The sequence below is a fragment of the Odocoileus virginianus genome, chromosome 11, assembly GCF_023699985.2.
Source record: "Odocoileus virginianus isolate 20LAN1187 ecotype Illinois chromosome 11, Ovbor_1.2, whole genome shotgun sequence".
Classification (NCBI taxonomy): Eukaryota; Metazoa; Chordata; class Mammalia; order Artiodactyla; family Cervidae; genus Odocoileus; species Odocoileus virginianus.
In genome coordinates this window covers 14378551-14404778 of record NC_069684.1, presented here as the reverse complement: position 1 = coordinate 14404778, position 26228 = coordinate 14378551, and the positions used below count along the sequence as shown (strand labels likewise).

Here is a 26228-nt window from a genome sequence, read left to right as displayed (position 1 = left end):
TGAATGTTCACATAAAAATCTGCATTCTCAAATTCACAGCAGTCTTTAAATAAGAGCCAAAGACTAGAAACATTGGAAATATTTATCAACTGGTGAATGGTGTTTTACCAAATCAACAAATACTACTGATCAGTAAGTAGGAACTATAATATCTCCAACAACATGGACAAATCTCAAAAGCATCAGACTACGGGAAAGAATGTGAACCAAAATACTACATACATATTCTAAGATGTCACTAATATGGAGTTCTAGAAAAGGGAAAACTAGTGGCAAAGACCAGATCACAATGGTTGCTGGAGGTCAGAGGTGGAGAAAAGGAACTGACTGCACAGGAGCATGAGAAAGCTTCCAGGGGGAAATGGAAATGTTCTGTGTCATAAATGTGGTGGTAATTAAACAACTGTGTACAACTGTACAACACAGAACCATGCATTTGAAATTGGAAATTCTTTTCTCTATAAATTCTACCTAGATATATAGGAAGATGTGGTTCTATTGAGTCAAAATCCTACACAGAGTATCACAGTATGATTTAAGAAACAAAACAAACAAAAAAACCTATGAGAAGACACTATAGAATTTAAGTCACTTTGGCAGTTTTTTTAGAATGTTCTAAAAGTAGAGGTCAAAAAAAAAAGTAGAGGTCAAGGAACAATGATTAATAAAAGGTAGTCCTACAATCGTATACACAAAAATTGCACATACACATGTATTTGTATCTTCCCTACTCCTGATCCTTAATACCACTTTTAAACTTATTTATTTATAGAATTACTTTTTGATTAAGAAACTATCAAAAAGAAACATTAGGTACAGTTTCAAATGAAAATATGAAAAAGTTCTAAAGATGGATGGTGACATTTGCACAACAATGTGAACATAATTAATGCCATACACTTAAAAAGGGTTTAAATGGTAAAATTTTATGTATATTTTTACCACAACGAAAAATGTTTTTTAAAAATCAGGAAAAAATAATTCTACGAAAACTTACACAAATCTGGAAATCCACACAAAAGATACATTTTAAAACAGTTCCTTTCGTTTAAAGGATAAACACAGATTTTTCTTTGAACTGTGCACTCAAGAAGATGAAGTAAAGTGAAGTCACTTAGTCAAGTATGACTCTTTGTGATCCCATGGACTGTAGCCTACCAGGCTCCTCCATCCATGGGATTTTCCAGTCAAGAGTACTGGAGTGGGATGCCATTTCCTTCTCCAGAAGATCTTCCTAACCTAGGGACTGAACCTGGGTCTCCTGCATTGCAGGCAGATGCTTTACCATCTGAGTCATCAAGGAAGCCTGTGCACTCACGAAGGCAAGCTTAAATGTGAATAGGTATGATGCTTCTAGCTAAAGGAAACTGTGCTACTGTGCTTACCAACTCTTTCAGAATTTATTTATAATGTTTAGGTCTCTACCAAGGTATTTTCTGCTTACAATAATTGATAATGGAGTTATCTATAGTCAACAGGAAAAACATTAGAAGACAGAGATCATCAGATCAGGGAGCTCAGATCCAAAACAATTCTGTATTTGGCGGCCTAAATAAATACATGTATTTTGTCATCTAATTTAGTCTGCAGACTGGCCTCAGCACAAATACTAAAAACAAGCTAACAGAAGCCCTAAAGTGGCTGTGGTCTAAGGTTAATAAGCTCACGCAAAAACTGCCAAATAACACATCTAATTTCATTTTATTTGGGGAAAAAAGAAAGTCATCTGTGCAATTCACTGTGGATAAACCAGTCTGATTGAGACTAGAGATGTCAAGTACATTCGTTATCGGTTCAGTTCAGTGCTCAGTTGTGTCCGGCTCTTTGCGACCCCATGAATCACAGAACGCCAGGCCTCCCTGTCCATCACCAACTCCCAGAGTTTACTCAAACTCATGTCCATTGAGTCGGTGATGCCATCCAGCCATCTCATCCTCTGTGATCCCCTTCTCCTCCTGCCCCCAAACCCTCCCAGCATCAGGGTCTTTTCCAACGAGTCAACTCTCCGCATGAGGTGGCCAAAGTATTGGAGTTTCAGCTTCAGCATCAGTCCTTCCAATGAACACCCAAGACTGATCTCCTTTAGGATGGACTAGTTGGATCTCCTTGCAGTCCAAGGGACTCTCAAGAGTCTTCTCCAACACCACAGTTCAAAAGCATCAATTCTTCGGTGCTCAGCTTTCTTTATAGTCCAACTCTCACATCCATACATGACCACTGGAAAAACCATAGCCTTGACTAGACGGACCATTGTTGGTAAAGTAATGTCTCTGTTTTTTAATATGCTGTCTATGTTGGTCATAACTTTCAAGGAGTAAGCATCTTTTAATTTCACGGCTGCAATCACCATCTGCAGTGATTTTGGAGCCCCAAAAAGTAAAGTCTGACATTGTTTCCCCATGTATTTCCCAGGAAGTGATGGGACCGGATGCCATGATCTCAGTTTTCTGAATGTTGAGCTTTAAGCCACTTTTTCACTCTCCTCTTTCACCTTCATCAAGAGGCTCTTTAGTTATAGTTGTTAGTATTTACGCTATTGTGTGCTTAGTCGCTCAGTTGTGTCCTACTTTGTGACCACATGGACTGCAGCCCACCAGGCTTCTCTGTCCACGGAATTCTCCAGGCAAGAATACTGGAGTGGGTTGCCACTTCCTTTTCCAGACAGCCCCAAATAATATTCTTAGTTGACAGAATGCACATGTTCTAAGCCTCTCGAGTCATGTCTCTTTTTGACCTTACAGACTGTAGCCTGCCAGGCTCCTCTCTGTCCATAGGATTCTCAAGGCAAGAATACTGGAATGGGCTGCCATGCCCTCCTTCACAGGATCTTCTCAACCCAGGGATCAAACCCAGGTGTCCTGCACTGTGGATTCTTTACCATCTGAGTCACCAGGGAAGTCCAAGAATACTGGAGGGGGTAGCCTATCCCTTCTCCAGGGATCGTCCTGAGTCAGGAAACTGAACCAGGGTCTTCTGCGGTACAGAAGATTCTTCACCAGCTGAGCTACCAATTGATAAAATCAGAAAATTCTTGGATGTAACACCAAGAGATGGCAAAGATTTAGTAATCTATCTAAGGCTGGCAGGGCATTGTTATTGAAAAATAGCATTACTAGAACCTGGGGAATCATAAAGAAAAACAAAATTCAAAGACGGCATGCCTCAAACAGGACAGAATGAGTGTGTCTGAAGAAAGTTCTGTGTACCATCTAGGGAAGGAGTTCTGAGTTAAAGCCTAGATAAATTTTAGGAGGGCCATTTCAGTCCCAGGTAGACAATGACTCGCTAGTAGCCATGATGATAGCAGCAGTAGCTGGCAGCAGTAAACACACAGTGCTTCCTATCTGCTGGACACAAATTCCAAGTACTTTAATGTTAACTCGCTTAATCTTTAAAACATCGTGAGGCAGGCAAACCATTTTAGAGAGATGAAGAAATAGGTTCAGGGAGATGAGGTAACTTTCCCTTGTAACCCAGCTGGTAGGTGGCAGAGCTACCGCAGGGTGTCCTCCTCCATTTCCAGTTTTTGCTTTCAATATTATTCTGCTTGTCTTTGGAAAATAACATTGTTTTCCCAGAACCAAGAAAGTTCAACGAATTGCTGTAATCGTGTACTAGACTGGAGAGTAATATTTTTAAAATCTAGTAAGAAATGAAAAGTTTTCAACATTTATTAAAAGCCATTTGAGCACAAAAAGGGCTTCCCTGGTGGCTCAGATGGTAAAGCGTCTGCCTGCAATGAGGGAGATCTGGGTTCAATCTCTGAGTTGGGAAGATTCCCTGGAGAAGGAAATGGCAACCCACTCCAGTACTCTTGCTTGGAAAATTCCATGGACGGAGGAGCCTGGTGGGCTACAGTCCATGGGGTCACAAAGAGTCAGACACGACTGAGCAACTTCACTTAGCACAGAAGGCAACTGACTACAGCAAACAGATTTGTACAACCCCAAATTTACCATTAACGTATAGTTTTGATAAAATTTATTACACAATTTCTGATTTTAAAAGGTAAAGATATATCACAATAATCAAATGCAAAAAAAAATCATTTGATTATACCTTCATAAGAATTCAAGTCAGTGCTTTCAAGAACAAAAACACCATTTATGTACCAGGTATGATGCTAGCTGGGCTTCCCTGGTAGCTCTGCCTGCAATGCAACAGACCTGAGTTTGATCCCTGGGTTGGAAAAATCCTTAGAGAAGAGAATGGCTACCCACTCAAGTATTTCTGCCTGCAGAATTCCACAGACAGAGGAGGCTGGCGCGCTACAGTCCACAGTGTTGCAAAGAGTCAGACACAACTAAGCGACTAACATTTTCACTTCATTTTTTCATGATGCTAGTTAAATATAGGACATATAGAAGATGAATTTATTAAAAAGTAAAGAAAATGGCCCTGTGATCTCAAAAATCTTATACTCTACAATAATCCTTTGTACTCATCCCCATTTTTCACAGGAAGACACTGCTCAAGGGGGTTAAATGATCTGTTTAAGGTCCAAGCTAAATAACTGACACAGGATTTGAACTCAAACCCATCTAACTCCAAAATCTATATATACTTTTACTCTATAACAAGCTAATAGTGTTTCTGAGTATAGGAACTAGAAAAAATTGCAACTGACTTCATATAACAAGTACAGGGTACCTGGTCTCTGTTTAACATTTTAAGAGCTGTTTCACATTAGCTGAGAACGTGAAAAGGGGAAGTGTGAATTCTAGACTAAATCTTGGGTTACAAACCTCACACAGTTTGAGCCCAGCACAAGTACACTGCAAGAGTCACTCATGTCGTAAAAGAGTTGAACATTTTAAAATAATATTGCAGTGGACTGTAGATGGGTGTGACGCCACCGGAAAAATGGAGGGCGGGGGGTGTTAATTCCAACAGTTTCTGGTCTTTGGAAATGAAGTCCCTCTCCTTTAGATCTTGCAGACAGATGACTGTAATAAAAGTTACCCAGTTAGGGTCCATAAATAAGAACTGGACCAGGAAGTCTTCTGAGGACTGCCATTGGTAGCTGCTCTGTCAGAAACTCATTTCTACAGTCGGAAAAAATGTACTGATGTAACTTTCAGCTGTTTACCTAATAAGGAACAAAATGTTAAAGATACTGTGCTTCACAAAAGAAGACCCTATTCACAGTGAGATGTATTGAATTAATCCAGCTGTATAACATCTTATTCAACTTTGGAACCAAAAGTATGCATTTATGACATGGCTTTGGTTTGAAGGTGTAACCTAGATCCACTTGGCCACCCCAAAACTATTAGCTTAGAGAAAATTATGCTTTGCCCAAACTGAATTAACCAGGGATAAATGATTTTGAAAGAAACGTTAAGGAAATGGGCGAGTCTTGAGAAATGAATTCAAAACTGTATTTTCAACATGGTTAAAAACACACAGAACTTCATCACCATTATATCCTAAAAACATTTAAGAACTCAGTATGTACTCTTAAAAGCTGTACAATATAGAAGGGAATAAGAATTATCAAATGTAAGACAAGCTTAAAAAATTTTTTTAATGTATAAAAGCGTATGTACTTACATGTTCATAAAGATAATGTAAACAAATAAAGATATTTGGGTAACAGAAAAATGGATTCAGAATCAGTTGAAAAACACAGCAGAATCAATTAAACTTAGTTCTTTGCCGAACTTTCCCCAACTACATTTACAGGCCTTAATCACAGAAGATATGTTGACATAACAATTACTTCATAAGAAGTAATTCTCAGAATAATCTGATTAACCTTATCAAAATTACACAAATTTACTTGTAAAATTATCTTTTGACCTCTAAAATTTGCTGGCTAGTTATCTTTTAAAAACTATTATGATTCTTTTTTTTTTGCATTTTAAGATCATTTTACTGGTGGGGGGCAAGAGGTCACTGGGGTGGGGGGCAGCTACAAATGCCCTTCCCCATCTCCTAGCTCTGTACTATTTAATTAAAATGAAATTTTCAATTGTGGTAGAAATCATGGAACATAAACTTTACCATTTTTAACTGTTAAGTTTAGCAACATTAAGTATATTCACTATTGTGCAATAGGTTTCCAGAACATGTTTTGCTTTGCAAAACTAAACTTGTTATTTCATCTCAAGTGAGCACTAAGGCATTTTAAAATAATATGGACCAGCATATCTAGAAAACAAAATAAATTCAAATCAAGGCCCACTGTGAGGATATCATTTGGACAGAAAGTAGGTGACGGTCTGATGCTCTTAAAGCAATGGTTTTCTTCATAAAGTGAATAAAGTAATTTTGTAAATACTTTTTTGTTTAGTTAAGAGAAGCACCTCCCACCACAATGAGGTACCATTATACGCCAGTCAGGATGGCTGCTATCCAAAAGTCTACAAGCAATAAATGCTGGAGAGGGTGTGGTGAAAAGGGAACCCTCTTACACTGTTGGTGGGAATGCAAATTAGTACAGCCACTATGGAAAACAGTGTGGAGATTTCTTAAAAAGCTGGAAATAGAACTGCCATATGACCCAGCAATCCCACTTCTGGGCATACACACCAAGGAAACCAGATCTGAAAGAGCCACATGCACCCCAATGTTCATCGCAGCACTGTTTATAATAGCCAGGACATGGAAGCAACCCAGATGCCCATCAGCAGACGAATGGATGAGGAAGCTGTGGTACATATACACCATGGAATATTACTCAGCCATTAAAAAGAATTCATTTGAATCAGTTCTAATGAGATGGATGAAACTGGAGCCCATTATACAGAGCGAAGTAAGCCAGAAAGATAAAGACCAATACAGTATACTAACACATATATATGGACTTTAGAAAGATGGTAACAATAACCCTATATGCAAAACAGAAAAAGAGACTCAGATGTATGGAACAGACTTGTGGACTCTGGGAGAAGGCGAGGGTGGGATGTTTCAGGAGAACAGCATTGAAACATGTATATTATCTAGGGTGAAACGGATAACCAGCTCAGGTTGGGTACATGAGACAAGTGCTCGGGCCTGGTGCACTGGGAAGACCCAGAGGGATTGGGTGGAGAGGGAGGTGGGAGGGGGGACTGGGATGGGGAATACATGTAAATCCATGGCTAATTCATATCAATGTATAACAAAAACTACTGTAATGATGTAAAGTAATTAGCCTCCAACTAATAAAAATTAAAAATAAATAAATAAATAAATAAACTAAAAAAAAAAAAAAAAAGAGAAGCACCTCCCTTAAGGCAAAGATAACATCTTACTCATGTTTATATTTACCATATTTAACTATACAAACTAATACACACCATTCATAGCATCAAAAGAAACTATTTAAATACAGTTTCATAATCTAATTAAAATTTATTCTTACCTATTCAATATACTGGTTCTCTAAGAACCACTATCAGGAACACCCTGTTACCCTATGTTCACACTATTTTTTAAAACTTCCTTTAAAAATGAATTTTTAAAGGAAATTAAATTTATTAATTCAGGTTGTAAAATTCCCAGTTGACTGCGCTCACATAGTAATCAGCTCACATAAATGGTATATAAAGATAAGTTTTCTACTTACCATATAGTTACCATAAGCATGATCAAACATTTCCAGTACTTGATTCCTATTAAAAGAGCAGAAATGGGAAAAAGTTAAATATATTCTACTTAATGTCTTTCAAAAAGTTAATGCTCCTTCATAAACATATACAAACAAAAAACAAAAGAAATATTTAGTTAGGAAGGAACATAAAGAGAGTCAGGAAATAGACCAGTGTTAGCAGACAAGCTTTCATGAATCACACATAGCTAGGCCAAATTTTCACTATTCCAGAAATTCATATAAAATTCATCTTATACTCTTTCCTAAGAAAACTGTTGAAGGATGCATGCCATGCAGAGAGAAGAAAATCTGATGATGAAAAACAGTTACCTTGTAACAAAATTACTTAATATAAATGTCTCCAAAGTGGAAAACAATAAAGAGCCCCCAAAGAAATAATTATTGCTTATACTAAACATTTGACCAAAAAAAAAAGAGGTGGGAATGTGTATTACTATAAAATAACAATACTCTATCAAGCCTCTGCCTTTCCCCTTAAATTAAATAAGATCACTAATGCCTGATTTAACACATATTTGTTAATATGTTGGTCACATTTCCAAAAGCTATATTTTGTGATTCTATTTTGTACCTTTTGTTCCTTTAAAAACTGTCAAAAGTCAATAAACAGTATTCATTCCTGAAGTAAGAAAACTAATCCTTAAAAAGAGATTTGTGTATTTGGCCAACTCTGTTTCTCAAAACTCCAAAATGACTGTTTAAAGTGGAGATTTCCGATCCCCACACCAGATTTTGCCAGTTAACCACAACCTGGTTAATTATGTAGGCTATCCCCTAATAAGCAGGAAATGCACTGGCAGTTTTGGCTCTCAGAGCATGACAGAACTGCTCAGAAACTCATTTCACTGATATATAATGGGACAAACCACAGCACTGTCAGAATACTGGATAAGCAATAATATTTACTTTGTAATATTTAATATATGCTGGTCACTGTTTTGAACGCTTTCCATATGTTAACTCATTTAATTATTACAACAATCCTTATGTAATGGTATTACTGTATTATAGATGTGGAACATGAGAAACCAAGAAGTGACGTGACTTAGACAAGGTCATCCTGCCTTGACTGAAAATGGCAAGGCCAGGAGTCAACTCCCTGTGTTGTTTGTTCAGTCACTCAGTCGTGTCCAACTCTGCGACCCCATGGACTGCAGCATGCCAGGCTTCCCTGTCCTTCACCATCTCCCAGAATTTGCTCAAACTCAAGTCTATTGAGTCAGTGATACTATCCAACTATCTCATCCTCTGTCTGTCCCCTTCTCCTCCTGCCTTCAATCTTTCCCAGCATCAGGATCTTTTCCAATGAGTCAGTTCTTCACATCAGGTGGCCCAAGTATTGGAGCTTCAGCTTCAGGATTAGCCCTTCCAATAAATATTCAGGACTGCTCTCCTTTAGGATGGACTGGTGGGTCCCTTGCAGTCCAAGGGACTCTCAAGAGTCTTCTCCAAACCACAGTTCAAAAGCATCAATTCTTCGGCATTCAGCCTTCTTTATAGTTCAACTCTCACATCCATACATGATTACTGGAAAAACCATAGCCTTGACTAGAAGGACCTTTGTTGGCAAAATAATGTCTCAGCTTTTTAATACACTGTCTAGGTTGGTCATAACTTTTCTTCCAAGGAGAAAGCATCTTTTAACTTTATGGCTACAGTCACAGTCTGCAGTGATTTTGGAGCCCAACAAAATAAAGTCTGTCACTGTTTCCATTGTTTCCCCATCAATTTGCCATGAAGTCATGGGACCGTATGCCATGATCTTTGTTTTTTGAATACTGAGCTTTAACCCACCTTTTCTACTGTCCTCTTTCATCTTCATCAAGAGGCTCTTTAATTCCTCTTCCCTTTCTGCCGTAAGCATGGTATCATCTGCATATCTGAGGTATTTGCCATTTCTCCCAGCAATCATCATTCCACCCTGTGCTTCATCCAGCCCAGCATTTCCCATGATGTACTCTGCATAGAAGTTAAATAAGCAGGGTGACAATATATAGCATTGACGTACTCCTTTCCCAATCTGGAACATGGAAACAAGTCCACTGTTTCATGTCCAGTTCTAACTGTTGTTTCTTGACCTGCATATAGATTTCTCAGGAAGCAGGTAAGGTGGTCTGGTATTCCCATCTCCTGAAGAATTTTCCACAGCTTGTTGTGATCCACACAGTCAAAGGTTCTAGCATAAAAAATGCAACAGAAATAGATTTTTCTGGAATTCTCTTGCTTTTTCTATGATCCAACAGGATGCTGGCAATTTGACTGTGGTTCCTCTGCCTTTTCTAAATCCATCTTGAACGTCTGGGAGTTTTCAATTCACATACTGTTGAAGTCTAGCTTGGAGAATTTTGGACATTACTTTGCTACTATATGAAGTGAGTATAATTGGGCAGTAGCTTGAACATTCTTTGGCTTTGCCCTTTGTTGGGACTGGAATGAAAACTGACCTTTTTCAGTCCTGTGGCCACTGCTGAGTTTTCCAAATTTGCTGACATATTGAGTGCAGCACTTTCACAGCATCATCTTTTAGGATTTGAAAGAGTTCAGGAGTAATTCCATTACCTACACTAGCTTTGTTCGTAGTGATGCTTCCTAAGGCCCACTTGACTTCGCCCTCCAAAATGTCTGGCTGTAAGTGAGTGATCACACCATTGTGGTTATCTGGGTCATTAAGATATTTTTATATTATATATTTTATAGTCTTTTCTTTTTTCTTCTGTGTATTGTTGCCACCTTTTTTTTCTTGCCACCTCCTTTTTTTTGAGGTGTTTTTTTTTTTAAATTTTTATTGGGGTATAGTTACTTTATTTCTTTTTAATTTATTTATTTTTCCATTTATTTTTATTAGTTGGAGGCTAATTACTTTACAATATTGTGGTGGTTTTTGCCATACACTGACATGAATCAGCCATGGATTTACATGTGTTCCCCATCCCGATCCCCCCTCCCATCTCCCTCCCCATCCCATCCCTCTGGGTCTTCCCAGTGCACCAGCCCTGAGCACTTGTCTCATGCATCCAACCTGGGCTGGTGATCTGTTTCACCCTTGATAGTATACTTGTTTCAATGCTATTCTCTCAGAACATCCCACCCTCACCTTCTCCCACAGAGCCCAAAAGTCTGTTCTGTACATCTGTGTCTCTTTTTCTGTTTTGCATTTAGGGTTATCGTTACCATCTTTCTAAATTCCATATATATGCATTAGTATACTGTATCGGTCTTTATCTTTCTGGCTTACTTCACTCTGTATAATGGGCTCCAGTTTCATCCATCTCATTAGAACTGCTTCAAATGAATTCTTTTTAATGGCTGAGTAATATTCCACTGTGTATATGTACCATAGTTTCCTTATCCATTAGTCTGCTGATGGGCATCTAGGTTGCTTCCATGTCCTGGCTATTATAAACAGTGCTGCGATGAACATTGGGATGCATGTGTCTCTTTGCCACCTCCTCTTAATAGCTTCTGCTTCTGTTAGATCCATACTATTTCGGCCCTTTATTGTGCCCATCTTTGCATGAAATGATCCCTTTGTATCTCTAATTTTCTTGAAGAGATCTCTAGTCTCTCCCATTCTATTGTTTTCCTCTGTTTCTCTGCACTGTTCACTTAGGAAGGCTTTCTTATCTCTCCCTACTATTATTTGGAACTCTGCATTCAGATGGGTATCTCTCTCCTTTTCTCCTTGCCTTTCCCTTCTCTTCTTTTCTCAGCTATTTGTAAGGCCTCCTTAGATAACCATTTTGCCTTTTTGCATTTCTTTTCTTGGGGATGGTTTTGATCACTGCCTCCTGTACAATGTTAGGAACCTCTCCATAGTTCTTCAGGCACTCTATCAGATCTAATCCCTATAGCCAGGCTCCTTTTCTACCTAGAGCTCTTACCCAGAGTAAGCAGAGCCTGAGGCACTGAACTGAATCCTGTGTCCTCAGGGCACATCCTAGCTCTAAAATCCTCAGTCTCATCAGCTGAAAAATGAGACTAATGCATCTACTTCAGTTGAAAGGATTACCCAAAATAATCCATGAAAGCATCAGATAAGTAACAAGGTCTCAATTTTTTTTTAAGAGTAAGTACTGAAGTAGCTCAGTGGCAAGGAATCCATCTGCCAACACTGGAGATGCAGGTTCCATCCCCGGGTAGGGAGGATCTCCTAGAGAAGGAAATGGCAACCCACTCCAGTATTCTTGCCTGGGAAATCCCTTGGACAGAGGAGCCTAGCAGGCTACAGTCAGTGGGGTCGCAAAACAGTTGGACAGGACTCGGCAACTAAAACAAACAACAACAAACAGCAGACTTACTAAGTCAAAATCTGCAAGACTGAGACCAAGAAATCAGTCTTTCGATTAAACACTCTTAAATTTGGGGTAGTGAGGCTTATCGGAAAAAACTACAAAAGTCAATGTTACGACGAGGCAAGGCCAAGTCTCCGTATAATTAACAAAAGGAAAACATTTTATCAGTAACAGTCTTGTATTAATTCTTACTATTTTTCCCAAATTTTCAATCATTAATGTCAAGAATTAAGAGTCTTAAAGAAAATGGCTGGATCTATTTTTATTTTACCTCCTGTTGTATTGCAATTGGCATTTTAAAAGCTGTAATCATGGATGATGAAATAGTGGTAACAGTAAAGCCAGAAGACACAGAAGGACTAATTTCCAGAACCTGCTCTAATAACCAGCAAAATCAAGTACACTCAACCTTATGAGCTGAACAAGCTAAGTCCTACCAACTTTTTATAAATGATGATTATTTAAAAACACCTAATCATTAAAAGGGGCTTCCCTGGTAGCTCAGGGAAAACAAGGTGATAAGCCACTTTGCTAAAACACTAATTCTTTATATGTTTATATGTATGATAGAATATGGATCAAGTTATCTCAGAAAATTATGGAGTATCTCAAAGAATCCTTCTAGACATTTTTTTTATTATATTGTAGGTGACAAAGAGCTCTCAAATTAGCTAATAAACAAAACATAAAAAAGAGCTCAATTTTCCCTTTAAGCACTGATATCGATAAATGGAATATGGAAATTCCTTTTTCCTTCCCCTGAAATAGAATTAATAAAAAATTACTGTCAAGACAAATTCCTATAACTGGTAATAGTAGTGCCTAGACATATATACCACAGATAACATTAGCATTAACTTGTTAACCCAACTTTGCCTTCTAGCTTCAAGATGATGAAAAATCATGTTTGCAAATGACACATTATTTTCCAATTCTTACATTTATGAAGCATATGACCATCCCATGATCACTAAATTTTACCAATCATACTTCAAACTGGAGGTATTTACTAACCAGTTGAGCTGTCTCACTTTCTTAATAACACATATAAGCCCTAACAATCATATTTAAATAAAGAATGGTAGAATAACCACTGTATCATACCGAAACACAATTTTCTATTCTGTTTTATATCTTTAACAACAGAATAAAAATGTATTGGAAATCAGGTCCACTCTTTCTTCACTATAAATAATTTCTGTAAGTCAGCTTTTTTTAAAGTTACATTGCCTGCCAATATGCTACAGATATTGAACTGTTTTACACTTCATTTTTAAAGTAAAAACATTAACAACTGCTGCAACATTTAAAACACAAAAGCAAATAAATGAATTCCATAAAGTATAAGACTACAAGCTAAATTATTCCAAAAACTATAAACTGCAAGTAACCAAGCAGTTTTTTACTAATCCTAATCATTTCAGTTTTTTTTTTTTTTTCCATTTCAGTTTTTATCATCAGTTTAGTCTGGGGGGGAGGGTGAGGGATGGGGCATTTTCTGCTTTTTATCATAAATCATTATTTAGATTTTTGAAAAAAATTGTACAGGTAAACCTAACAAATCAAAGTTCAGTCTCCTGAAAACTCCCAGAGGAGAAAACAGTCAAGCAACATGTATTTGTGATTTGTAGCTATAGACTCTTATTATAATCTTATCCTAGCGTAAGGCAATCTAAATTAACAAGCCTAAATAATTGTAACCACTTTCATAAATGATCTCAAAACCTGAGCTGAAATCTCAATGCAATTTGGTTGCCCGCTCTAGTTAAAAATTTGTCTTGGTCAAAAATAAGTTATTCAAATGACTTTTCTTAACAAAAAAATTTTAATAAAAAAGAGAAGGAATTTCCCTGGCAGTCCAGTGGTTAAATATCTGCACCTCCACTGTAAGGGGCACAAATTCGGTCCTTGGTCTAGAAACTAAGATCCCCCATGTTGTGCAGTGTGGCAAAAGAAAGAAAAAAATAAAATAGAAATTTAAAAAAAAAAGGGGGGGTGGACGGGAGGGATGGTCAAATAAAAATACTTGCTCTCCTTAACAGACTTGAAGCATCTCTTTCCAAGGCTTATGGAACTAACTACAGCAAAGTGTGGGGAGCACAGGCTCTGAAGCATGTGGGAGCACTTGGTTTGAATACTGGCTCTAGGGTTTACTTAGCTCTGTAACTTTGAACATATCAACCTTGAGTTTCAATTTCCTCATCTGCAATACGGGGATTGCATTCACCTCATTAAAAAACAGGATTACAGAGACAGTATATGTAAAGTACCTGGCGCTGAACACTAAGTATTCAGTAAAGCAGTTATCAGTGTTACATTAAATCTATAGAGAGAAAATTTAAGACCCTTATTAGAGTTTATTAGTCAATTTTGTTTGGATAGCTGATTCTTTTTTTCCAACAAGTGTCTTTTCCTGATATTTTTATTAAAAACTAATACAAGATTTAGCAACAATTTCAGTAAAGTGGAAGTCTGTATCTAAAACAAGTCCTGACGGTTTCACGTCATCTTCATCATAACTCCAGGAGGTAATCATCTTTCCATGTTTTTCTGAGTTTAGACAATTTATTCTTTAAAAAAAGGTGGGGGGGGGATAGTATCACAGATATTATTCTATAACTTACACCTTTTTTGTCTTCAGAATATATTCTGGGCAGCCTTCTGACGGCCTAACTCCTCTTTGACGACTGAGTTTTATTCCATAATATGAATGGTCCGAGGGACAGCTCTGCTATTTCACAATGCACATCCTTGTACACCTATCTCTACTTTAACAGTGCTTTTATTTCTGTAGGATAGATTCCCTGAGATGGGATTAATCAATCAGCGAACGCAGACAATTTAAATTTCAGGAGACTGTAAGTAAAGTACAGCAATTTACACTCCCACCAAGTTTCTTCTCACACCTCAACTATCCAGGCAGTACTCTATTCACGCACCCTGCTTTGTATTTACTAACCTGATGACAAAAAACCCAGCTATTTCATTGTTTTAATCTGCATCTCTCACATTTATAAGGTTGAGTAGCTTCATGTTTATTAAGCATTTGCATTTCCTCTTGTGTGAATTAACTCTTCATGCCCTTTGCTCATTTTCTACCGGTTCCTGGCTTTTCCTTTATTCATCTGTGGGACCTGGCCTATATTAGGAATACTGACTCCAAACGAAATGCTATACATACAGCTTGATAATTTTATGCCTTTCAAGACTGATAAAACTACTTTGAGTAAAGTGAATAGGTATACTTAATCTGGGCTACGAAACACTACCATCCAATATTGTTCTACTATGAAGATGCAGTGCAAGAAAACACTGCAAAGGAAATGGTAAAATACATAAAGTTCAAGTTCCAATGAACGCCCCCTATTCCGTAACAGGTGTAAACATGATTTCCTTAACCAGGGAGATCAGCCGCATTTTCCCCACCTGGGAGCTCACTGCTGCGAGAAATCTAACCACGTCTCTGAAAGAAGCGCGACCGCACAACTCTGGCGCGCAGGGACCCCGGCCGGAGCCCCCTTCCCGGGCCACTGACATGGCAGCTGCGTTGACACACCGCGGCTGGTCTTGAGGAGCCTGCACAGGTCAGCGACAGCCCGAGACAGTCCCCCGAGGTCGCCTCGCGGGCCAGCGGGCCCCCGTCTTCCCGCACCCTGTCCACCCCGCCAGGGTCCTCTCGAGGAAACAGCCGTCCCCAATCGCGACAGGAGAGGCCACTGCGCGCCCGGGTCGCAATGACAATCACCCTTGCCCGTGGTCAGCCTCACGAGGCAACCCACCCCCAGGCTGTCAAGCACCCTTACCCAAGCTTCTGCTTCTCCTCGCGACTCATGGGCGCGGCCCCCGCCGTCCACACGGACGTGGCCGACACCAGGCACAGCGCGGCCGTCGCTGCCACCAGGCTCCATGGCGCTCGCTGGGGGACCGAGGACCCAGAGCCCCGGCCGCCGCCGGCTTCGCTCATGGCCCCGCGGTTCCGCGCACGCGCAGCTGCTACGCCCTGCCGGTGGGACACATTGCCGGACGCCGGCGGCGAAGGGGCTGCGAGCCGTGCTGAGGGCGGGATGCGGAGGGACGCGAACGGCCGCCGTCGCCGAGCAGTTTCCCGAAGGCACCAAGCCGGTCCCCAGCGCCAGCGCTGCCACCGCCCTCAGCCCTCAGCAGCCCGGAGCACCTCCCCCAGCTTTCCGGTGTCGTAGTCTAGGAAACCGCCTTCCCAAACGCTACTTCCGGGTAGAGCCCGGGCACGCTGCGCCTCAGGACCAATGGGGACTGGATCGGAGAAGGGCTGGCTCCCGGGGACGGGAGAGAACGTTGGTCGGCAGAAGTGAGACGTGGACAAAAGGCGGGACTGGGGAGGGACCTCTCCACTCGGCCGTCCTCCGACCGGTGCACTTGAGACCCGAAAACTACCTGTCCCAGCGTGCACCGCTTCCTCCCCGGCTCGCTCGCAGTCCGACCCCACCCGGGCCAAATTGCCACCCTTGGTGGGCGCGCTGCACCCTGGGACGTGTGGTCCTCCGAGGGGCTGGAGTGGTTCCTGCTATCCCGCTTGCCCCGGCGCCAGGCAGCCAGCGGCCACCTCCGTGGTCTGCAGAGTCCAGGGGGAAACCCGTCAGCTCTTTATCCATCTTCCTGCGAATACGTCTCGCTGCGGGCTGGCGGGAATGAGGCTCCCACGGCCTCAGGTCAGTGCTGCACGCCTTAGGGAATGATAGTCTCTTTCGGGGCTTCCCTGGTGGCTCGGATGGTCAAGAATCTGCCTGCAATGCAGGCGACCAGGCCTCTTCTCCAGGGAAATTTCAATACCGGTAAGAGCAAAAATGAATTGAGCCTTTGACGGCAATGTGCTGAGAGTTTTTACTTGCATTCTCTCATGCACTCTTCTCAGCTTGACTAGGTAAGTACCACCGCCCCCAGGAAACCGAGCTCAGAGAAATTAGGTTACAAGTCTCGCCAGGCTGCTTAGTTAGATGCCAACCAGCCTCTGTGACTCGGAAGCCTTAACGTGTAACCAGAGTGAAGGAGGGCACGGGAGGCCTGGTACTTGATTAATAATAGTCATATGAAAAACTCAGCGTCAGGAAACTAGTGTGAGCTGCGAAAGAAAGTTTAATGAAGATTAGAACTTGCAATTTATTTTGATGACCAAGTCCCAGGTTAACCATTGGCAAAATGAGAAGAGAAAGTTCCTCTTGAAAAACCCCATTGTTTTTCTTGTGTGATAATCAGTAGGTAGGTGCGGAGCTTAGGAGGGAGGGCATGACCTGTGTGACCACAAGAAATCAGTTAGTCCTCGCCTCGGCAGCTCAGCCCTTCCTCCTTGATTTCCCTCCCTTGCATCATCTGCTCCTCTCTCAGACCGTCTGTTCAGGTGACACCCGTGACTAACGCATTCACTGTCCATCTCTCTTAAAATGCAGGTGTTTCCTGCATCTTAAGGATTTCTGTACTCTATTTTGCATTCTATAAAACTCTGTTGGTTTTCTCTTTGTTCTCTGTTCCTTGGTGATTTCTTACCCTCTTGTGAATTCAGCCATCATATCGCTGTGGTTGATTTGTAACTCACTAGCTGTCCTGATCTGTGTATGTGTGTGTTTAGTCAGTCGTGTCTGATTCTTTGCGAACCCATGGACTGTAGCCCGCAGGCTCCTCTGTCCATGGGATCCTTCAGGCAAGAATATTGGGGTGGGTTGCCATGCCCTCCAGGGCATCTTCCCAACCCAGGGATCGAACCCAGGTCTCCCACATTGCAGGCAGATTCTTTACCATCTGAACCACCAGGGAAGCCCATCCTGATCTCTAGACCTCCCTAATAGAAATGCCCTTCTGTCTAGTCCAAGGGTAAACTCAAATGTAATGTGTTCAGTGACTCAGATTAATCTGTCAGAATCATGTTCAACTCATCGTCCTCCTTCACAATCTATGTCCAATCACTTGCTAGTTATGTAGAGTCTGCTTTTGCTATCACTACTTTTCTTTATAGTGCTACTGCTGCTCAGTTCAAGCCTCCATTACTTCTTTCCTGGACCGTCACAGTGGCGGCCTAAATTATTTCCTTGCCACCCTAACTTTTCTCTATGTTGCTACCAGAGTTAACATTCAAGGATATCTACAAACCCTCTGAACACATTATCTCCCTTCTGCCCCTGCCCTGAACTCAAGTCCTATGAGATAACTGAGTCTCATGTTATATCCTTTCTATGCCTTTGATCGTAACTGGCCCCTCTGCTGTCCCACCATCTTTGTCTGTAGAATACTCCCTAACCATTAAGTCTCAGCTCAGATTTCATCACCACAAAATCCTTCCAAAACCTTCCAGCTATCAGACGTCATCCTCCCATCATATTCTGTGTCTGTATTATTGTTGTTTTTTCACAGTCAGCCATGTCCACTAGATTGTGACTACTTGGAGGGTGTTGACTTCAGCTTATTCATGTGTATGTTCCAGAACTCAACACTCTGCCTCTCCTATTACAGATTCTCAGTAAATGTCGGATGTCTTTATTTGTTTCCTTATCCCTTTAGTTTCCGTATCTATCAAGTGGTAATAGTACAGTTTTTATCTACTTACTTGGAGGCTGTGAAAACACATGAGGTCATTTCTGTGCAATATTTAATTTTATCCTTTGTACAGACCTGCAACCCCTATGTTAGTTCCATCCTGGATCCTCTTTGGCAGCTTTAGTGATGAAGTTAGCTGAGTAAATAATACCTGGGAATTGTTCTTGGCTCTGACACAGAGAACATGGCAAGCTAAAGGTCAAGACCAATCATTCAAAATTTGAAAACTAGAACAAAGGAAATGGAAAAATAATCAGTGACCTTCAGTTATATTGAAATGTGGTCAGGGTGGAGAGGGAGGTGGGAGGGGGGACCGGGATGGGGAATACATGTAAATCCATGGCTAATTCATTTCAATGTATGACAAAAACTACTGCAATGTTGTAAAGTAATTAGCCTCCAACTAATAAAAATAAATGGAAAAAAAAAAAAAAAGAAATGTGGTCAGGTCAGTTATTTGTAGTGAATTGTTGGAAGTAACTCAGTTTTCTTTGCCCTCCTGATGTTCCAAGCATTTATAAGAAGTCAAAATTGACTAGTAACTGTCACTGAGAACTGATTCATTGTAAAAGACCCTGATGCTGGGAAAGATTGAAGGCGGGAGGAGAAGGGGACAACAGAGGACGAGATGGTTGGATGGCATCACCGATTCTATGGACATGAATTTGAGCAAACTCCAGGAGTTGGTGATGGACAGGAAAGCCTGACATGCTGCTGTCCATGGGGTTGCAAACAGTCAGACATGACTGAGCGATTGAACTGACTGATCCCTGAGAAACGGTGTCCTCAGGAAGGAGAAGTACTGGCTCTTAATGTGTAGCGTTTTCTGTTTGTTTGTTTTTTCCCCTTGGCTTATTTGTTCTTAAGCTAACATTGCATTTGAAAAGTGTATAATGAGAACATAGAACATATCTTTGTTGACTTGCTAAATAGTAAGCAACTTTTTCTCCCTTACTGAAATTCCATTTCTAGCCAATCGTTGAGTCCATTTTTCTCTAATCTCTGCAAAACCATAAGGCTAAAAGCTGTGGCCTGAAAAGCAATGTAACGTAACCTAACAGATCTAAAGTGGAGCCCAAGGAAGTGAAAGAAAAATATATTCACAAAGAAGAACCCATTTCAACCCCTTACTGGAAATAATAGAAATTCTTAGCTAATTAACAATTTGTGAACACACGGAAATTTTGACATTCGCTATTTCAAAACCTACACACATTATTTTAGAACTTATATACTTAGTAATAAAAAGGATATGAGTTAAATAGGGCTTCTCTCATAGCCCAGTCGGTAAAGAGTTTGCCTGCAGTGCAGGAGACCAGGCTTCAATTCCTGGCTTGGGAAGATCCCCTGGAGAAATAAATGGCAACCCACTCCAGTATTCTTTCCTGGAGAATTCCATGACAGAGGAGCCTAGCAGGCTAACAGTCCATGGGGTTGCAGGAGTCAGACGCAACTTAGCGACTAAACCACCACCACCAAGAGTTAAATGAGAGGGACCTTTTCTGTTGTACAGGAGGAAAAACACTGGTGCGAAGAGAGCAGGGATAAGGACTTTTAAAAGACGAAGGAAGAGATTTTAGATGTGTAAAGCCCATTAAAAATGGTGAGAAGAGCCACTGATATACTGCCCTTTACCCAGGTGAGGGTTTGTTTGCGCAGCCTTGCAGCTTATGTAAATAAATATGTATGCTCACCTGGTGTTCTTACTTGCTTACGTGGATGAAGCAGAAAGTAGGGAGGGGTTGGAGCCCTGGTTGGAATCATATGGAGTCACAAACATAAAGGAGAGCCTCCACTTTAGTATGATGGCTCAGAACTCGTCCCAGGAGGCTGTGACCAGCTGTGCGAGACTGACCTACAGCAGCAGTTGCCTCTAAATGACTTGAATTCTTGAGTATGACAGATCTAATTTCTCCTAAAACTGTAGTGTAGAATTTGGGAGTGGTGATTTTGTCATTCTTCAAATCACTTTTCCTATTGTTTGAGAATGTGTGGAATTTGCAGAGCATTTTTCTTCCTGAGAACCCAATCTTGCAAACATTAAATAAATAAAGACAGTACTTATTCTATGTTTACAGGTAGGGACTTTGAGGGCCCTACAAAGAATACTTCATGGAAACGTTACTTGGTAAATGGTGTGGACTGACTCCGTGCTTGGCTCTCGAACTAAGTTTTCCAAATTCCAAGAAAGAGAATGGGAAATTTGAATGATTCACTACCCCGCAGAGATGTCCCCAGGGCTTTTTCCACCTCTCAGTCAGAGTTGAGATCTTAAACATCACTTCAACTTCAGATTATAATCTCACTTCTCTCTGCGGCACCCGAACCAGCACTCTCAGGCAAGAGGCTTTGCTCCTATGTCATGTTTCATGTTGAGTTCACCCTTGTGGTTGGGTCTCGAGTTCACTTGCCATTTGTCATTTACTTTATGTATCAGCAACAACTCCAGGTCACATGGCTGTTCACAAGTGAGTGCATCTTGCCTCTGGCCCCTCTCTCCTAAATCCACATTTTGTACTACCAACATAGTTTCTACTTCACATGTTAGACTGGCCACAAGGTTTTAAGTCAGCACCGTTCAGCAACATTCTGCACAGCTTGCGTAGGTAGCTTAATGGCCAAGAACAGTGACTCTGAGCCAACTGTGCTGCTTATTAGCCATGTTATCTTAGGAAAATTACAGAACATTTTTGTGCCTTCGTTTTCTCATTTGTAAAATGGGAATAATATTGAGTTGGCCAAAAAGTTTGCTCGTTTGTGTGAGGTTTTTCTGTAACATGGAAAAGACCCGAAGGAACTCTTTGACCAACCGATAGTACCTATCCCAGTGTGTGTTTTTTTTTTTTTTAGGATCAAATTATTTAATTGTTGTAATACCTTCATTATAGAGGTGTTGTGAAGGTGATAAGATGATGTGTGTAAGATATTTAGCACTACCTGAAAGAGCTCAGTAAATAATAGCCATTGATATTATTATGAAGAGCAGAAGAGAAAATTTTCCCTTTTTGAGAGTAGGATTCAAGGGTACAAATGTACTATTCTTAGTCCACTGCTAAAGATTAATGGACTTTGTTATTTTTTTAATTTTTATTTTATATTGCAGTATAGTTGATATACAGTATTGTTAGTTTCAGGTGTACAACTAAGTGATTCAGGTGTACATATACATGTATCTCTTCTTTTTCAGATTCTTTCCCATTACAGGTTATTAGGGAGTATTGAATAGATTTCCCTGTGCCATACAGCAGATCCTTACTGATTATCTTTTTTATGTATAGTAGTGTCTATATGTTAATCCCAAACTCCTAATTTAGCCCTCCCCCCACCCTTTTGGTTACCATAAGTTTGTTTTCTAACGGACTTTGTTGTTATTTATAGAACTATTATTTTACTATTATTTTCAGAACTAGAGCTAGCTCTTGAGCAAATATCTTCAGAGCTTTTTTATTCCTTCTTTAGGGGCCTACACTTAATTTTAGTACTTCTTTAGGTTCCCAGGGCACTGTATTCTAATGTTTAACTTTTATCTGATTTTTCTCCATGTCCCCTCACATTGCTTCCCTTTTCTTCCCATTCCTCCTCTCCATCTGACATGCACACACACGCGCACACACAGACACATTTGCTTTGTGCCCACTGCCAAGCATTGAGCTTCAAATCACATGTCTTGTGCTCTCAACCTGGATCTACCATTTACCATTCTATGCAAGTCAGTTTATGTAAGCCTCAGTTTTTCTTTTTTTTTCATTCCATATGGCCCCCAAAGATGGGCTGAAGTTCTAGATGTGGAATTACATTACTGATCAGTGGTTAAGAAGCAGCAGCTAACTTGCAAATAATTTAATTATGCAAGACTGCTGGCTTATTTTTGTAGATAGTGATAGCAGCCAAACTTTGGGAATCGGGATGAAAATTGACTGTTCTCCAACAACCTCATAACCAGTTTATAATTAAACCAAGTCTTAGACCAGTTTCTGTCATACAGATATTTGTTAAACAAACATTTGTTTAGCAAACAGACACAGTAATATATAGCACCTGTTCTGGGAGTCTGATGAAGTACCAGGTCTTGGTCCTTTTGGATTCTGCAGTCATGACCTTACAAGGAAGATTTGCTGGAGGCATATGAACAATATTCCAGAGCCAGGATACTATCACCCTTTTAGTAAGCATCAACCCACTGGAAGCCCTCCTTCCCACACACCATTTCTGATGGTTCAGCTTTTTACAACTTGTTCATGCTGGAGCGGAGTGCCTCTAAGATGTTTCAGCTAGTCCATCTATCTCGGAAATTGTCAGGAAGCATTTAACAGGAGGCTTCCTGTGTGCTGTTTTGGATCTGTCATGAATCCTCTGTTCCTTATTAATTCCTGGATATTCAGGAATTAAGAGGAGAGGCAAGCCTCTCCCGGGAGTGAGAAATGCATGCATTTCCTTCCTTAGTTCTTCCACACTAAAAGTATGGTGAAAAGTAACTACTTAGGACCCTCTTTTGATATAGATCGCCTTTTGGCCTTATGGTCTTTATTGCTCCTTGCTTCCTTGGTAACTTGTAAAGTCTAGTCTCTTGGTCTTTATCTGAAGAAACTACCAGTATATTTACTGTTACAGAATTCAATAAAGCACCCTTGTTCCATCAGAGCTTGGGTCCCCGTGTCTTTCTTTCTCTCTCTCTCTCTATTTCTGACTGATTCCCTGGAGCACAAAGGCTGGCTGTGTAACCCAGGGAATATTAGCCTTTTTCCTTCTTTCACTTTCTCATCGTTGACTCTGGACCACCCAGGTTCCGGTCCATTAAAGGACCCCAACAGGAAATCACAAGTTCTACCAATGAGAACCATTTCTAACATCCATTATGATGACTAACCACTAATTTCAACAATGAAAATTCACTTTTGACACTTGTTAAATTAAACAGAACTTGAGCAAACTCCAGGAGGTGATGGAGGACAGGGAAGTCTGGTGTGCTGCAGTCCATGGGGTTACAAAGAGTCAGACATGCCTTAGAAACTGAACTACAAATGTTAAATAGAATGATCTTTAGAAATGGACTTGTAGTGTGTGTTAGTCACTCAGTCATAGCCGACTCTACAATCCCATGGTCTGTAGCCCATCAGGCTACATGTGATTCTCCAGGCAAGATTACTGGAGTAGGTCACCATTGACTTCTCCAGGAGATCTTCCTGACCCAGGGATGGAACCTGGGTCTCCTGCGTTGCAGACAGATTCTTTACAGACTGAGCCACCAGGGAAATCTATCCCTGCCTCTATAGGGAGTCCCTACCTCTATAGGGAGTCCTCCTGATGACCTCTTCAGCTGCCATCCTGGAGTAGGGATTTGTGATGAGGCAACTGATTGCACCTCCAATGCAGTTTAACCTAATCCATTCATAATATTGTGCTGTCTGTGGTGAAGAACTTTAGATACACATGCAGACATCATCAGGATAATACTTACAAAGGATATATACTATGCCAGGTCCCTCTCCCCTCTCTTAACTTGTGAGAATTATTATCCCTGTTTTACTAATGTAGAAGATGAAGTTCACAGAGATTATATCACTTTGCACTGGTCAAAAGCAAGGAAATGGTATGGTTGCAATTTGGTTATAAGTCCAGACCATTTCCACCATATTAGGATGACCATTAATTCTCATTTGCCTCTTGATTTACAGCATTGTCCTATTATCTTATCTGATTAGTGTCCTCTTTCATTTTCAAAACTGTCCCAATTTAAATAAAAACTTATGTAATCACCCAAACTCTATTACATGGTCTCTGAAGTCCAAGGATCTCCTTCCCCCAGCTCTATCAGATTCTCTCAGATCATATGAACACACAACAGTTAGTGCTCCTGGCCTGGCTTTTTCTTTCCCCATCATGTTATTTTGAATAAAATGGAGGAAAAAAACAGTATAATTAGGTTGCAAAAATTCAGGAAAGGAAAATCCTGCTAACAGGAAATACAGGTCTTCTCCTTTGCTAAGAAAGATGTAATAATGAGTCACCAAGAAATTGGGCAGACTGCGGTAACTGATTGTAAAACGCGGTAAAAATTATGGGAAGAAGAATTTTTTAAGTTAAGCTGTATTTTCAACAGTGTTTGCCCAGAAACATTCATATTGATAAATTTGGTGTCTTTTTTTTTTTTTTGTCTGTTTCCATTTGTCCTTACAAACAGAGAAAAAAAATTGCACCCAATTTTTACCACTTTAGGTGTAATATAAAAATCACACTTTTGGTTACAAGCTATAAAATAAATGTCATGGGGATATAATGTTCAACATGGTGACCATAGTTAATAACACTATTTCATATTTGAAAGTTGCTAAGAGAGTAGATCTTAAAAGTTTTCAACACAGGGAAAAATTTTTTTAACCGTGTGGTGATGGATGTTAACTAGATTTATTGTGGTAATCATTTTGTAATACACACAAATATTGAAGCATTATGTTATCACCTGAAACTAGTATAATGCCATGTGTCAATTGTACCTCAACCCCACCCCTCAACACACATGTCTTTGGTAGAGAATTAGATGTTAGATTTACCAGTCAACTGTAGGAATTATAAAGCAGTTCTGTAGGGTTCTTTGAAAATTTGCTCAGAAAACATTCCTTCTCTAAGCAATGCTAAAATCCTTTACCCTGCCATGACCTTTTTAAACAATGTTAAATATAGTGTCTGTGGATGTATATGGGTTGAGGAATGCTGGCCTTTGCTTATCTGTGGGTTCCCCATGGCAGAGACACATCTCTCTGTGAAGCATTAGCGAGCCTCCAGAACCTTATAAGAAGTGCTCTTGTATGGGGCAAAGGCAGCCCTCTGTCACTCATCATCCCATGACTGGGTTGACTATCAGAGGCTATTGTTTCATTGTGTCTCATGGTCCCCTCTCTGAAGTGCACTATTCTTTGAAGCTTCTGCTTCAATTTTAAGCTGCGGCCACACCCTCTGCTCACCTCTTCTGACCTTGCCTGAAGCCTTGCCAATAGTGGGCTGACAGTAATGGCAGATTGAGAACATCGTGGGAGGTCAGGAAGGTCAACTAGCCAGCCTGAAATTCCCTGATTAATTCTTTACATAGTGCCCTAGATTTGGTTATATACAGTGCCTTTCTTTAAATTCTTGGAAGCTTTTTTGGGTGAAGAGTGGGGAGGATTAGAGACGAGGACAACCACACAGTAAAATCTGTTATCTTGGTTTGGGAACGGAAATAAGTTGTTTGAGTAGGGAATGCTAAAAAGGATAGAACATGGTTTGTGTGGAATCTATACCTATTGAATTTAAAATACAGTGTGTTTCAACTCTTACCTACATCTTAAAAATACCTGTTACCAAGTCCAAACTGTCTTCTCACCGCATGACAGGCCACTTAACCAAGGGAGGAGGTGTTGAGGCAAGGAATACAACTTTATTCAGAAAGCCAGAAGACTGAGAAGACGACAGACTAATATCTCAAAAAAACCATCTTCTTAGGGGGTGTGGATGCTGGATTCTTTTATAGGACAAAGAAGGGGAGGAGTTGGGGAAGTAAAGACCATTATCTTGCAAATATCTCCTGGAAAGGCCAGCATCGGGAGGGGATGTGTTAATCTCTTCAGGCAGAGGGCCTGGGCTCCTGAAGACAGGTCTTTATGTATAATTATAATAACAAAGCAATGAAAAGCAAAGGTTAAAGTCAAAGAAACAGATCCAACGTGGAGTCAGAGTTGACTCTTCCCTGCAACACACCATCTAGGCGTTTGTGATGTCATGGTTAAGTTGGGGGTCCT

At 40.4% G+C, this 26228-nt stretch overlaps 1 protein-coding gene and 2 long non-coding RNA genes across 9 annotated transcripts in view; 1 reads left to right on the top strand and 2 right to left on the bottom strand.

The window, feature by feature from the left end:
* EDEM3 (ER degradation enhancing alpha-mannosidase like protein 3) overlaps positions 1–16084 on the bottom strand; it is a 76976-nt gene extending 60892 nt beyond the window's left edge. For 5 of the 7 annotated variants that reach the window (XM_020870568.2, XM_070473943.1, XM_070473945.1 and 2 more), the window contains exons 1-2: positions 15693–16084; positions 7553–7598 (exon numbers count right to left, since the gene is read on the bottom strand). In XM_020870568.2, coding sequence (XP_020726227.2) covers positions 7553–7598; positions 15693–15853 — 207 coding nt within the window. In that variant the 5' untranslated portion in view covers positions 15854–16084. The remainder of the gene's footprint in view (positions 1–7552; positions 7599–15692) is intronic. The other 2 variants (XM_070473942.1, XM_020870565.2) reach the window with 1 other exon arrangement.
* On the bottom strand, positions 1683–7542 carry LOC139037447 (uncharacterized). Its single transcript, XR_011490270.1, has 2 exons — positions 7211–7542; positions 1683–6308 (listed from the first exon to the last, which is right to left on the bottom strand). It is a non-coding gene; the product is annotated as an uncharacterized lncRNA (long non-coding RNA).
* Positions 16085–16253: 169 nt separating the features above from the next.
* Positions 16254–26228, top strand: part of LOC139037446 (uncharacterized) — a 29902-nt gene continuing 19927 nt past the window's right edge. Inside the window, exon 1 of the long non-coding RNA XR_011490269.1 lies at positions 16254–16577. This is a non-coding gene — a long non-coding RNA (uncharacterized lncRNA). The remainder of the gene's footprint in view (positions 16578–26228) is intronic.